This window comes from Pipistrellus kuhlii, unplaced genomic scaffold (assembly GCF_014108245.1).
Source record: "Pipistrellus kuhlii isolate mPipKuh1 unplaced genomic scaffold, mPipKuh1.p scaffold_m20_p_1, whole genome shotgun sequence".
NCBI classification, from domain to species: Eukaryota; Metazoa; Chordata; class Mammalia; order Chiroptera; family Vespertilionidae; genus Pipistrellus; species Pipistrellus kuhlii.
This window is the reverse complement of record NW_023425404.1, coordinates 22,921,785-22,937,080: the sequence shown is the minus strand read 5'-3', so window position 1 is coordinate 22,937,080 and position 15,296 is coordinate 22,921,785. Positions and strand designations below refer to the sequence as shown.

The 15,296-nt window shown below is 39.8% G+C and overlaps 1 protein-coding gene across 3 annotated transcripts in view; it reads right to left on the bottom strand.

The window, feature by feature from the left end:
• The window catches only part of RTN1 (reticulon 1), a 172,152-nt gene that overhangs the window by 4,681 nt on the left and 152,175 nt on the right, over positions 1–15,296 (bottom strand). For all 3 annotated transcript variants that reach the window (XM_036434998.2, XM_036435007.2, XM_036435013.2), the window contains one exon: positions 2,499–2,706. In XM_036434998.2, the coding sequence (XP_036290891.1) occupies positions 2,499–2,706 (208 nt within the window). The remainder of the gene's footprint in view (positions 1–2,498; positions 2,707–15,296) is intronic.

The window sequence follows — 15,296 nt, the reverse complement described above, 5'->3', positions numbered from 1 at the left end:
CACCTTTGTTCATTTTGTTCATTAGATTCCACATGTAAGTGAAATCATACACAAACAAATAAAATAGAAACAGACTCAGATATCAAAAATAGAATGACAACTGTTAGACAGGAGAGGATTGGGGGTCTGGGTAAAAAAAGCAAAGGGATTAAGCAAAACAACAACAACACAAAACACCTCAGAGACACAGACAACAGTATGATGATTCCAAGAGGGAAAGCGAGTGGGGGGAGGTGGGAAAGAGTAAAGGGGTTATATGCTGATGGAAAGAGACTTGACTTTGGATGGTAAACACACAATATAATAGATGATGTATTATTGAAGTATATACTTGAAACCTATGTAATTTTACTAACCAATGTCACCCCAATAAATTCAATACAAAAAGATAATCATGTACATAAAGATAAATATAATACATACACAAAAAAGAGAGAGGGGGGGTATCTTTAGTAACAGCATTTTCATTTGTTCAAATGGTTATATTGAACTCTTGGGTAGATAAACCAAGCTACTCAAATATATGCAAATTAGTGCATCCTCCTGTTTGGCCATGCTCCTCACAGAGGTCCGCCCTCCCTCTCTCCACCTGCTCTGCACTAAGACAGGCCATGCTGTCTACCCAGAGGACAGCCTTGGAACACTTACAGTGCCTACCTACCTGCGGAAATCAGGGCGAAGAGGAAAGCAGCATTTGGCTTGAGTTTTAGGGAGCTTATATGGAAATATTATGGGATTTCTTCCATTTGGGGAAAAAAATAATACTGGTGTGTCAAGATAGTATATTTTGATTCAAAATGTACTCTGAGTCAGTAAAATTATTTTTTAACCAATAAAAACAAAGGAAAATCCTACCTTTTGAAATCCTAAAGGACAAAAAAGTAGTTGAGTAAATTGTAGTTAGACTCTTGATCCTATACTGGGCATTGGGAGAAATAAACCAAATGAAAGGTAAGTTCCCCTTGTAACTTGACTGTCTTGGGGGCCAAGAAAGCAGGAGAAACCAGCTTCTCCTGAATGGCAAAGAACAAAAGTGGGGGCAGGGCGAGACGCTAAATGACACTCCACTTCACTCTTCCCACCTTTGGGATGGGAACTTGTGTAGCTAAACCATAGCCCCAAAGACACGTTAACTCTGTATTAGAAGAAGGAAGGCCACACGCATCTCAAGAACAAGAATGCTCAGCCTATAACTGGGTTTGACACTGAGGCCAGGAGCCAGAGGCTGGGAAGGGGCATCTGATACACAGCCTTTTCCCTTTTGTCAAAGGCCCATAACTCAGTCATCTTTCTCCCTTTAGGAGCCTGGGGCACTGAGGCCTTGATTCAGCTGATGGGAGGGTGAGCCAGGTGAATTACTGGGGCTGGCTGAGAAACCAATCTGGCAGCACGAGGCAGAACTGTCCCTGCTTACAAGAGGTGAGGGCAGCTGCTGCGGAGCCTGAGCTCTGGGGCAGCACCGGGCAAGGGGTGACTGACAGTCAGGGCTAAAGGTGCCTGAGCTCACAATCTATTATAGAATCAGGAAATAAACTGGGGTGTGGGTAGGTGGCATGTAGTGCTATTATTGCTCTTCGCTATATTTCCTATGTTCTCCAAGTATATTGCCTTTAAAAATAATGTGTTCTTCAGCATTCAATCCAGTCAGATCTCCCTGGTATAAAAGTGCAGACGAGGGAACATTATAAGACTGTTCATGACTCTTGCACCCCTCAGGAGATCGGCCCTTGGGTATTAAACTTCTAGAGAAAGTCTAGAAGTGAAAATCCAAACACTTGGTCCTGATTCTGTGCTCTGGACTGGCCAGGTGGCCTTGGCTGAGTCACTTTACTGCTTAGAAACTCATTTTTCCTACACACACACACACACACACACACACACACACACACACACATATATATATATATATATATATATATATATATATATATATATATATCAAGAATTATGATTACTATTAGGAATAATTAAATATGAAATACCAATGTTAAATATAAATTTGTTTAAATTTATATTATATAAGTAAATGTATGTTAAATTTAATATTAAGTATTTAAACCCTGGCCAGTATGGCTCGTTTGGTTGGTTGGAACGTGGTCTCATGTACCCAAGGGTTGCGGGTTTGATCCCAGTCAGGGCACATAACCCAAGTTGCCGGTTCAGAGAGCTTATGTCCATATTTCTCTGTCTCTCCCCCTCCCTTTCTCTCTCTCTGAAATCAATGGAAACATATCCTCAGGTGAGGATTAAAAAGAAATAAATATTACGTATTTAAATGGGTAATAATTAAAACAATCAGCGTTAGAATAGAGACAGCTGAGTTTGCTTTGGAAACTCACCAGAAACATTAGATATTAGAAGAGAAGGTGTTAAAGTCACCCCTGAGAGGCCTGTTAGGTCCCAGAGAAACATGACCGGAAGTGTAGGGGAGGGAAACAGCGGCAGAGGGAAGAGCCCGTGAGAGGCTGGCCCGGGCTGGCCTGGCCGGGGCAACTCACTTGAAAGGGTGGCCCTCGTCGGTTTTCTGCACGGCTTGTAGAACAGACTTGTAGATGCGGAAACTGATGGTGGCCGAGAGCACGGCGAGGGCCAGGTAGGCCACGACACTCACAACGCTGAACTGGGTGAGGGAGAAGAGCAGCAGCAGGAAGCTCCCGAACACGATCCCCGTCTGCTTGATGTCCCGCCAGTACAGCAGGTCAATAGCTGTGGGAGGAGACACAAAGCACACAGCACTTAACACTTAACATGGGCTGGCAAAGCTGTGGCTGCAGGTTCTCACCAGCCTTTGGATCCCTAAATCCAAGCGAGGGGACATAGGGCTTTGCCCAGGGCACTTACTGTTATTCCATTTTGCTTTGGAAGAATCTTTTCCATCCCTGATGATGGTTCATAAATTCACAGATACGAAAAGGCTGTTGACTTTTCCAGCAATCCTATCTCTATGAACATATCTCATTGGGCTATGCCATCTGCATAGTTGCCCAAATTATGACATTGAAGCAAAACTGAAAATACATAGGACTTTTCGAAGAACCTGTTCCCTTGTGGTTCAGTGTCGATCAAACCAGGAGGTCATGGTTTGATTTCCCATCAGGGCATATGCTCAGGTTGTGGACTTGATCCCCAGTAGGGGGTACGCGGGAGGCAGCCAACCAATGATTCTCTCTCATCAATGCTGTTTTTATCTCTCTCTCCCTCTCCCTTCCTCTCTGAAATCAATTTAAAAAAATTATTTTTAAAAAAGAACTCTTTCGCTTGTTTTAGGGTTGGCTTTGTTGTGTGTATCTCGAGGCCCTGCTGACAATTTCACGTCTCAGTGGTGGCCTGAGGGAGTGCACCGCAATCACACAGTGTTTCTGTGAGAGGTAGGGGTAGCAGCTGTATAGGGTCTGTGACTTAAAAATCTGAAATACAAACTTTAAAATCTACATCACATCTATCATTCAGGTATTTCCCTCTTTCAATCTTTGTAGAAAAATAAATAAATAAATTCTAAACACTTTCAGATCATACCTCATTTTGAGAAGGCTAACTCCTATTTTGTAAAAACTACTGTTTGAAATTCTCTGCTGTTTAGATAGTCCCTTATTCTGTAAAGTCAACTCTGCCATTATTAGACAGCCCCTTATTCTGCAAAAATAACTTTGCTTTCTAGCCTGCTTGAATAATAAGGAAGATAAACTTAGCTGTCTGACCTTGTAGGCCAGAGACTAGATACGCCCAAACTCTCATGCCATGCCAGGTGCATTTTTCAATTGGATAGAACGGTTTTGTTTTCAAGGCCACAAGCTTCCAGCGAGATAACCACTAAGCACACATAGGGCTGGCTCTTTTATAAAAACAAATTTCCTGCTTATTGCTCTGCTCAGAATTTGAATTCTTGGGCCCACTGGTGTATATTAAAGTGTAACTCCAAACTCTCTAAACATTGCTTGTTTTTTTGTTTGTTTTCCGGTCTTCTGCAACAATTTAAACCTTACAATAAACTCTATCTATAGGTATACAGTGGTCACCCCTTACCCATAGTTTTGATTTCTGGGGTCAACTGTGGTCAAGAAATATTAAATAAAAAATTTCAGAAATAACTCATAAAATTTTAAATGTATGCCATTCTGAGTCTCGTGATGGAATCTCAAGCCCTTGTGCTCTGTCCCATCCAGTATTTGAATCACCCCTTTGTCCAGTGAATCCACACTGTTCGTGCTCCAAACCGGTTAGTCATTTAGTAGTTTCTATTGTACATTATCAGATGGACTGTGGGGGTATCACAATGCTTGTGTTCAAGTAATCCTGTTTTACTTAATAATGACCCTAAAGCCATTCATATAACATTTATTATTGTAGTAGAGGCCCAGTGCATGAAAATTCATGCACTGGAGTAGGGGGTCCCTCAGCCCAACCTGCCCTCTCTAACAGTCCAGGAGCCCTCAGGGAAAGGAGGCGATCCAGCGATCAGGTGAAAGCGGCACCCATCACCGCTCTGCTGCTGCCGCTGCCTGCAGTGCAAGCAAGTCTTGGCCAGCTCTAGTTGCTTGAGCCTTCAGCAGCCCTTGGGCAGTTGGGCATCTGCCATCTGAGACTTGCCTGTGCCTGAGACCAGCCCTGGGCAGTTAGGGGTTGAAGGGACTGGGAGACTTGGGAAGCAGGCATGTGGGACAGCCAGGCCTGCTTGGGGGCTGGGCTGGCCTGGCCTGCTGCATGCCTGCCGCCCCAGCGGGGCTGATGAAATCGGGTGCTGCCATCTTTGAAGGCAGGGCAGCAATTAGCATATTCCCTCCTTATTGGCTATGGGTGCCGCCATCTTTGCAATGGTATGAGGGTCAATTAGCATATTCCCTCTTTCTTAGATAGGATATTGTTATAACTGTCCTATTTTATTATGTTATTGTTGTTCATCTCTTACCATTCCTAATTTATAAATGAAACTTTATCATAGGATTGTATATTTAGGAAAAATATAGTACACAGAGTTTAGTGCTATCCCAGGTTTAAGGCACCCTCAGGAGTCTTGGGATGTATCCCCCACAGATAAGGGGGGCTGCTATATAACAAGTGAGGAAATTAAAAGTTGAGAAACTTGTCTACTGACTAGTTGAGAGGAAAAGCAAGATCAAAACCTAAGTTTGAATCTTTTTCCAAATCAAAACAGTTGTATCCCTCACAATATTTGGTTATATATTAAATGTCCTCAAAAGTCTGAAAAATTAATTTGGGCAACCTGATTATGTTTAAATCTGTTTCTAGAGTTAGGTATTTAAAATGACTTTTTTTTTTTTTTAAGTGAAAGTGACTCATCAGCAGTAAATAGTCATTGGTTATCTATTTAGCTAGTAATTGCAGGAATGAAACTATCATAAAATTTTGTTCCTGCTTTAAGAATCTAGCCTGGCCAGTGTAGCTCAGTGGTTGACCATCAACCAGGAGGTTACAGTTTGATTCCCAGTCAGGGCACATGCGCAGGCTGCAGGCTCAGTCCCCAATAGGGGGCGTGTAAGAGGCAGCAGATCAATGATTCTCATCATTGATGTTTCTATCTTTCCTTCTCTCTCTCTTCTGCTCTGAAATCAATAAAAATATATATTTTTAAAAAGAATCTATTTTGGAAGACTGGACATTCACTTAAAAAATGCATCAGCGCCAGTGTATCTTGTGTTGTTGGTAAAAGGTGATTTCAAGGAAGGGATAGTGCTGGAATTGATGACAGGAGACGTGGGATGGTTTGTGAATGTGGGAGCAATTTGTTAAGAAGATGGGGTGGATAAAAGGAAATATTATGAGAGATTCATTGACAAGAACAGTGACTAATTAACTGTGGGAGAAAGGAGAAAGAGCTAATTAAGGGTGAAAGCAACATTTCCAGGCTGGGTGAGTGAGTGATTAATATCACTGACAAAAGTAGGAAATCCAAGGGTGAGCTGGTTTGAGGAAAAGCTGACACTTGATTTTAAACCTCTGGGTTCCTGCGTGATGACATCAAAGCAGGGTATTTTGGCATAGCCGGGGGCAGCGATGGAATAGGGATCAGGGATGAGTTGAGACTGACAATTACACGCAATACATATTACTTTTTTTTTTAAATCTTGGAAATTAAATTATTTTTTTCTAGGATTTGTTAGAGTTGCTGTGAGTTAAATGCCAGTAATATCATATTCCAATGCCATTCAGATGAATATATTCAGTAGGCACTTGGAAATGCAGGACTGAAATATAGTAAAAAGGACTGAATATTTACATTTGGCTGTATTCTGAGTGGAAATGATGATCGAAGTCAAGAGAGTAGAGAAAACCTCTGAGAGAGGAGAGACTAAGGGAGGCAATTGTGGTTGAGTAGGTGCTGGGAAAGTCAAAGTAATAAAGAAGATGGTGAATAGAATGGTAGTTGGAGGAGACGTAGCGACAAGTTAACCTTGAGGTTGAGTGAGACCTGGAAGTGTTAGTGGAGAGGGCGGGCTGTGGCCACTGGCCTGTGTTTAAGTGAAAGGGAATAATACAAAATGGCTGGAGGTAGATTTACTTAACAATGAGTCCCGAACTCTTCCTGAGTTTGAGGCGAATGGGGTGGGACTTGAGAGACTAGGAAAAGCCAAGACCTGTGTTATTCCATACACGTGCGGGGAGCCACAGGTGGCTACTGAGCCGGTGAAATGTGGCTAGTCCATCTGGAAAAACTGCCTATCAAATTTCATGCTTAGTCCAAAAAAGGATGTAAAGCATCTCATTAATGCTGTTTATATTGATCTTTTTGTTGTTGTTGAAAGGCTAATCCTCTGGGATATGTTGGATTAGATATAATATATTATCAAAATTAACTTTATCTGTTTCTTTTTTATTTTTATTTTTTAAAATATATTTTATTGATTTTTTACAGAAAGGAAGAGAGAGGGATAGAGACTTAGAAACATCGATGAGAGAGAAACATTGACCAGCTGCCTCTTGCACACCCCCTACTGGGGATGTGCCCGCAACCAAGGTACATGCCCTTGACCGGAATCAAACCTGGGACCTTTCAGTCCTCAGGCCCACACTCTAACCACTGAATCAAACTGGTTTCAGCTGTTTCTTTTTTTAATATGATAACTAGAAGGTTTTAAATTATTTATGTGTCTTGTTATCTGAACAGCACTGGTCTAGAAATGATTAAAAAAGAAATAGATGAAAGAATTGCCAGAAAGTAAAGAGGGTTTGGTTCAAGGGGAGGCTCTCCAGAGGGCCCAGTCAACAGGACTGGAGCTGGGTGTTCTGAGCAGCAGGCAGTGGGGCTGAGTCAGGGCCATGAACTGGCACAAGGAGCATGGTGGGAGGAATGGAGGATCCAGAAGGGCGAAATTGGAATGAACACCCTGGGCCCAGGCTGGGAATGAGGGGCAGTGAAGACCATTGGGCCGATGGGCTGGGAGAATGGCCATGGCTGTGTGTGGTCAGAGTGCTGGCAATTGGCCGGAAGCTCGGATGATTCAGAGGGAAGGGTAGGAAGTGATGGGGTGTGATCAGAGAAGAGAATTTCTGTGTTGCCAAGCTGCTGTGCAAATGCCAAGTCTTCACATTTTAATTTTGCCTACGGTGATGTAAGCTCGTATAGGAAGCTTTATCGTACCTAATCCAGAAAAATGGATATTTGAATAAAGATTCCTTAGAATCCACGTTAAAAAACTACCAATAACTGTATAACTGCAGTAAATTACCCAGAGTCGTCTTTGGGGACAGCAAAGTATAGGTGGCTCTTCTCCTCTTCCAATACCTTCCTAATGTAGAGGCTGTACACCAGAGTATACATTCCCTAGACATACTCACCAGACAGGTAAGTTACTGGACTGTTTCACCAATTGTGAGCATTACAAATTACTTTGCCAAAAGCCGTATATGGCTTTGAAATGAGAGACCAGTGTGTCCTATCAACCTGATAAATGGACTGGGTTCTGTGATCTCATCTCAGTCCCAGAACCACAGGTTGGGAACCACTCAGCCTGCCTGGGCTGGCTTAGTGCTAATTCACCTCAAGAGTGAACTGGCAAATTTGAAACACTGAACTCAGTGCTACTCACACTTCCATGATCCAAGCAAGAACAGAGGAGAAAAACAACTGATCCAAGATTTTAACTAAATGGAATAGTAGCTAAATGGAAATAAAATGCTATGTCAAATTTCTAGAAAACAGCCCTTTAATGCAGTCCAAAGTTTTTTGGTTTGTAAAACTATTATAAATGCATCCCATTATATGACCTAATTAATTGAGGTTGCAGTACTCAGAAATTTTATTAAAAATGTAGGAAGTAAGAAGACAGTGGTGCAGATTCATTTATGAGGCAAAAATGTAGAATAAGGGAATAATAGGAAATGGCAATAAATTGTGCACAAGTATCTGCATTATTGCACCATATTCCTAAATATAGTTATTGATATTCCATCTTGGTCCAAAAAAGATAACAGGTAGCATTGCATCCATTGCTATGAGAAGTTGATGCTACTTTAAAATTTTTTAAAAATTGATTTCTTTCTAGAGAGAGAAAGGGAGAGGGAGAGAGACAGAGAAATAGGGAGACCGAGAGACCAAGAGAGAAACATCCATGTGAGAGAGAAACATTGATCCATTGCCTCCCATACATAACCCAACCAGGGACATGTTCCTGGACTAGGAATCAACTGGGAATCGAACCTCCAATTGAACTAGTGACCTTTCTCCAATGGAACTAAAAGATGCTCAACCAACTGAGCCATACTGGCCGGGGCAGTTAATGCTATTTTTAAAAGGCCACGTGAGGAAATTCTATTCATAGGTAATATCAGCATTTCAACTAAAGGCTTGTTGAAAATGACATGCTCTTGACTTTTATTTTTTATTTTAGCCAGCTTCCAATAACTGGTTGACTACCTTCTAACAAGGATTAGAAGGCTATAAAAGCCTCCGTTCTGTACAACCCAGGGTCCACAGCAGTATAGAAAAGCCAGTTTCTCTGATTCTCATGAGGCAAACAAAATGCCAGCCCCAAAGGTTAGCCAGAAGAAACAGGAACTTTCCCTACTTGGAGCTTCCTTTATTTTGCTATCAAACTGGAGAAACATAATTTTAACAGATGCATAAAAATACTTTCAACGTACACAGAGACCTTCAAAGATGACATCTTCTAGCCAACAAATTCATGAGCTTCCTCTGCTTTGAAAAGTCTCTTACGTAAATTAAAACGTTAAATGGCCCTCCAGGCACTCTGAGCCCAGAGGGGACGCTGCTGGAAGGGACTTTTGCTAATAAAACACCTGCAGTGGTCCCATTGCCCAGGCCCTTGCTGCACAGCTCCTAAATGCAGCCAAGATACTGTCAAGAGAAAAAAATGGCAGCTCTATTTCTGGAGGTTTAAATCATTCTGTAGATGTTCTGAAAGGGGAGAGACACCAAGCCTGGAGCTCTGTGTAGACAGAGAAAGAGCACAGCATGTCACCCACACGGATGACCCTCTATGTGAGCTTCGGTGGAACAACGGAGAACGAAGGATTTGGTGAGCAAAGCCACAGCCAGCAGCGATCTCTGGTATTTTATATAATTCCATGGGAGATAAAAGCAAAAGCATTCTTCTAATGACTACCCTTCGGAAACATCAACAGCTTTTATGTTCCTGTGAATTTTGTGAACCAGCTGAATGTGGTTTCTGTTTGCTGGTTCTAAGCACTAGGACCACAACCACTCCCTTCCCCCCTTGCCGCAAAGGTGACACAGTGATGCTTAGGCCCATTGTCATGGTGATGGGGTGGGCCTGGCTAAGAAGTGAGACAGCAGGGCCTAGTATTTAAGACAGCAGGGGCAGCTCCTCCTGCTGAAACTCCAGCAAAGGGGCTCATTTAGAGGAGTCTCCACAGGGCAGCTGGCACCCAAGGCAGAGATGGCCATATGGAGAGAAAAGCACCCAGAAAGATTTGCAAGGTATTGAACAATGAATGTCCTCATGTCCTTTTTCTTTCTTTAAGCTTCTTGGCCATCTCAAAATACCAAATTGTTCATTTGTGGGTGGTCATCAGTCATACTAGCCACACAATCTTAAGTCTGGGCCACACCCTAAAAATCCAGCATTGCATGGGAATAGAAAAGAACCACGGAGGTAGACAGCTGTTGGTTATTCATAAAAATAAATGAGTAAATTTAAAATTTTTGACCAAGACCATCATAATCAAAATATTTTTTGAACTAAAAAGATGTAAGGTAAGGATAAGGAATGATTTCTCTTTGTACTCCTGTTCCGTTCAATAAAATATTATGTCCTTTCCAACTCCTATTACCACTACATTTGCTCTGCAGAGTGATGAATGTACCTGAAGAAAAGACATACAGTATAACCATCTGAAGCCAACCTACTGCAGTACATTCTAAACATTCAAACCTGTTATGGTTGTACTTTTCACTTGTTCATAATTAATGCCAGTTTGGGCAAAGAACTTGTATGTAATGCTTGAATTATTTTCCTCCCTCCTTGGCAATAATGAAAATAAAAAAGAACTTAAGGATTTGATTGTGAAAAAATTATAACTTTGCTCAGCTTTAACTTAAAAATATAGCTCAAAAATATTTGGAGGAAATAGAACTCTATATTTGTAAGTTCTAAAACTCCTAATAATGTTATTTTAATGTTAAAATATATTCTGTACATTTAGAATACAATTGTAATTATCAAGATTTTTAATGTAGTTATTACTATTGTCACATTGGCAGACGATGGCTTTTAAAGACTTATTAATGTCAAATTCTTAGCTTCTAAAGTGTGAGCTTAATTGTAAAGCAACTATGTTTCTTTGAATGTTTGTCTGTACTTTTGTAAGAACTGGAAGGGTGACAAATGTAAATATTAATACATGACCACATGTGCACATAACTTAGGACAGCATGCTAAGAAAGATGGGAAATGGCGATTGGTGATGTACATTTAATTATTTCAAAAAAGAAAAGTGATGGTCTGAAAACTATTCAACCACTTATGTTAGCTTTTGTTTGCTGGATTCAGTGGATTTTAGAACTTGGTTCTATTATAAGCTAATTTAAAATACATCGATTACAGATTCTGGTCTCAAATATATTAACTAGTCTAAAAATAAAACATAATTGAGAAATAATACCATTTTGAATATAAGAAGAAATTAGGAGGAAGGCATCTCGGGGGTAGGAGGACAAGAGAGAGGAAACTTTAGAAAATGATGCAGAAGAAAGGGCCTGCTGTTTATGATGAAAGATTTCATCCACAATCCCTATTAACATAGAGTAATCGTAGAGTATCAGGAATATTGTGTCTTTTTAATTAAAGAAATATTAACTCATAAAAATCTGAAAAAAATTATAGATTTTAAGATATGGATTTAGACTAGTATTTCTGTCACTCGTTCTCACCCATGGTGAATCTTCTTTTGGAAAAAAAAAAAGAAAGAAAAAGAAAGAAAGGAAGAAAGAAAGAAAGTCAGAAAGAAAGGAAGGAAGGAAAAACAAGACACAGTAGAGGCTCCATCTGTACAGTCTAAACCCAAAACATGTAATTAAAAGATAATTGTAATCTACTGATGTTTATCAGAGTATTTTTCTTAATTTTAGATAGAAATAGCTTATAGAGTAAAAAACCATGCATTTGAAGTTCAGCAATTCTTTCAGTGTTAATTTCCTCCATTTTATTATTTCAAATATGTTTTGAGATACGTGCAATCTTGTTTTATAAAAGCTATTTTCACTGCCTCTCTAGCCCTCTAGCTTCATTTGATATGGTAGAATTATGGACAATATTTAGCAATTATTAACATTCATTAACTGTAGGTGGTAGGACTTTGGGTGACTTGTGACTTTCATTTGACCTCTCTTTGTACAAATGGGAATTTTCATAATGTGCATGTACCATTTTTAGAAGAACAATAAAGCCATTATTCTCTCTCCAAACTTGGAACATTTCCTCATAAATATTCTCTTAAAATGATAACATAATGCAAAAAATACTTTTATTTTTCAATGGAGTAATAACTACCTACATTTGGTGTGTTATCTATATAATGAGGCTTTTCTTTCATAAAAAAAAAAAAAAAATCCCTTAATACCCTACTAAGCCAGTTTTCCCCTTGGATCTCATTAGAATCTGCAGAGAGGGAGTTTGCAAATGTAATTATTTATGTTGTAATGAAGGTACAGTATCCTGCCCTAGCTGGTTTGACTCATGGATAAAGCATTGGACTGCAGACTGAAGGATCCCGGGTTCAATTCCAGTCAAGGGCACATGCCTGGGCTGCAGGCTCGATCCCCAGTAGGGGGCGTGCAGGAGGCAGCGGATCAATGATTCTCTCTCATGATTGATGTTTCTATCTCTCTCCCTTTCCCTTCCTCTCTGGAAAAAAAAAAAAAAAAGGATTATTGTATATATAGGTGTTGTATTTGCTTATGTTTCATTGTCATTTCATTTTCACTGAGTAGAATCAGCTTTGGTTTATTAACCAATACTGGGTATTAGTATAATTTCAAAAAACTGTATAGCTTAGTATAATCTAGACTTTTAATCTCTTTAAACGTTCTTATCTATGACTGAAACTTATATATTAATAAAATAAGTATAAGGTCTCTTTTGCATGTGTTGTACAGTTCTTATGATACAGTATGTTGGTTTCAGTAGAGTCTTCATGTGATATACAATGGCCTACAATTTCTCCATGGAAGGTTTAATAACATGAAGGAAACCTTAAGCTCACTTTAAAAAAAAAAAAAAAAAAAAAAAAAAAATATATATATATATATATATATATATATATATATATATTTATTGATTTCAGAGAGGAAGGGAGAGGGAGGGATGGATAGAACATCAATGATGAGAATCATTGATTGGCTGCCTCCTGCATGCCCCCCCCCCCCCCACTGGGGATTGAGCCCATAACCCAGGCATATGCTTTTCAGTCCGCAGGCCGACGATGCTCTATCTGCTAAGCCAAACGGGCTAGGGCTCACTTTCTTTATTTCCTTTTCCAATAAAAACTATCTCCTTGGAATAGTTCTAAAGAACATTATCAACTGTTACATGGTCTTCTTTCAACTGTCTTCTTAGCTGCTCCTAGATCACACCCTTTTCATCACTTGCATACCAGACCTGGTCTATGGCTTGGGTTCAATAAGAATTATTAAACACCAGTAGCTTCAAATTGGTCTATGTACTAAACTCACCTGAGGAGTTTTTAAAAAAGACTGATGCTTGGCCCAATTGATTCAGAACCTCTGGGGGTACAGGCATACTTTGTGTTTTTTAATGTGTTTTTAATCTAGGTGATACTAATGTGCAGCCAGGGTTAATAGAAATTGTTTTTGATAATAAGGGAGCATAAATGAAGAGGATACATTGAAAATGCTAAAAAACAAACAAACAAAAAGCCCCACCATTTTATTGTGGATTCAGTTTAGATGAAAAGTTCTCCTAGTGGGGAGAAAAGGGAATATTTACTTCTTACTATTTCTCTTTTATGTTTACCCACCTAGTTATTAGTCCATTTTCATCAGTTTTCAAGATAATGGCTTTGTCCTATTTGACAAAAGGAAATCAATGGTACTAAAGTCTACCAAAGGTTGCTGCATGCAGAAGACCCTCAATGATCTTGCATTAATCTTCACAAGTTGCTATATATTGGAAATGGAAATGATCTTTTTTCAATGGTTAAGTAATGGAATTGTGTCATTTTGTGATTATAAATGTGTATGCATTTTAACTACCCCTGCCCCTTATGAAAAGCTCAACTGAGCCAAAATATATAGGATTATAATGAAATAATGTCTTATATTTTATACAAATAAAACAAAAACTGCCATCTTTTGGTATCTGCTTTTGCTAAGAATAGAAGAAACCTATAATCATAGTGTAAAAACCAACTCTGTTCTGTCTTTATAACCAACTCAACTTGATATTATATCAAGTCATAGTTGGCTGTTGAGTGTGTATATGGAACAAACTGGATGAATCTAAACACATAACGAGAATGAAAGACCAAGAATTTTGTATAAATTCTGCCTTCTTTATCAAATATATGCTATCCCATCTCACTGTCATCATTCTCTGAAATTACTCTTGAATTGCCATACATTTCTTTATGTCCTGGCTTTCAAATGTATGAGGTCCATTTATTTACTTTTGACAGTTGTATTCCCAATAGACCCACCCACACAATTTGAACTTGACTGTATTGCATTTTGTCATTGCCACCCAACCGACAAAATAAGAGGCGGAACAATTGTCTTCTTAATTCTAAGGTTCGTGTTTATTTTTTCTTTGCTTAAAAAAAAAATCTACCAAAGAAAAATCCCACAGGGCATTAAAGATGAAAAGATATCCTATTCTTTCTGTGATATAAAATTACAAGGGGAAGATGCCAGTTGTTTAAAAAACACACACACAAAAAACCACAAAAACCAGCTTCTGCTCCAGAGTATTCTTGGTTCCCCAAGGGATGCTGCAGCCCTGCAGGTTAAGTCGAATGTTCCTTCTTCAGAACCATATTTGTTAAATATTAAAAGACACTTCCTCTCACAAACACCCCAAGGTCCCTACACATAATTCATGCTCGCAAATTACCTCTGTCTCCTCCTATTCTCAAACCGAGCAAGGTGAAGGAGGGCATCTTCATGTAACAAAGGAGAGATGGATGTGTGAAGTATGAGGCTGACTAAAAATGGCTGAAAAGCAATCCAAGCGAGGCTGGAGGGTGGCCACACCCAGTGCTAACATGGACTGTTGCAAAATAAACCTGTTATATCACAGGGAAACCAGCAGTGCTTTTTATTTCCCTCTGCTTGTTCCACAGACACCGATTAGTAATAAATAGCAGTTTACCAGTTCCCCCCATGACAAAAAAACACACAAACAAACCCTGACATATTTCCAAGCGAACCCTCCGAATAGGTGGCTACGCCATCATCTCTTCAGGATTTGGAGGACTAGTCTGCATGCCTAGCCTCCTTTGTGTGGCCACAAATAACAGACCCCGAAATGGGTGTGTCCCGCTTAACAGAAGGTACTGGTGCCCGCTCCGTTCACGGTTCTACCAGGAGACTGCGGCCTTTCTGCAGGAATGAAATGCAGCGGGATGCATGGAACAATAAGAACGCATTTTTTAACTCAGGGACGAGGACGGATGACACAAGCACGGAATGGTCAACGGATCCCAAAGAGCTCCCGGAGGGGGCAAAAGGATGCACTATTTAAAACACGAGCTTTGCACGAAAACAAAAAAGGGTGGCGGTGGGAGGGAAAACAAACACATGGGAAAAAGAGAATAAACAAAACATCGAACACTATCCATTTTGA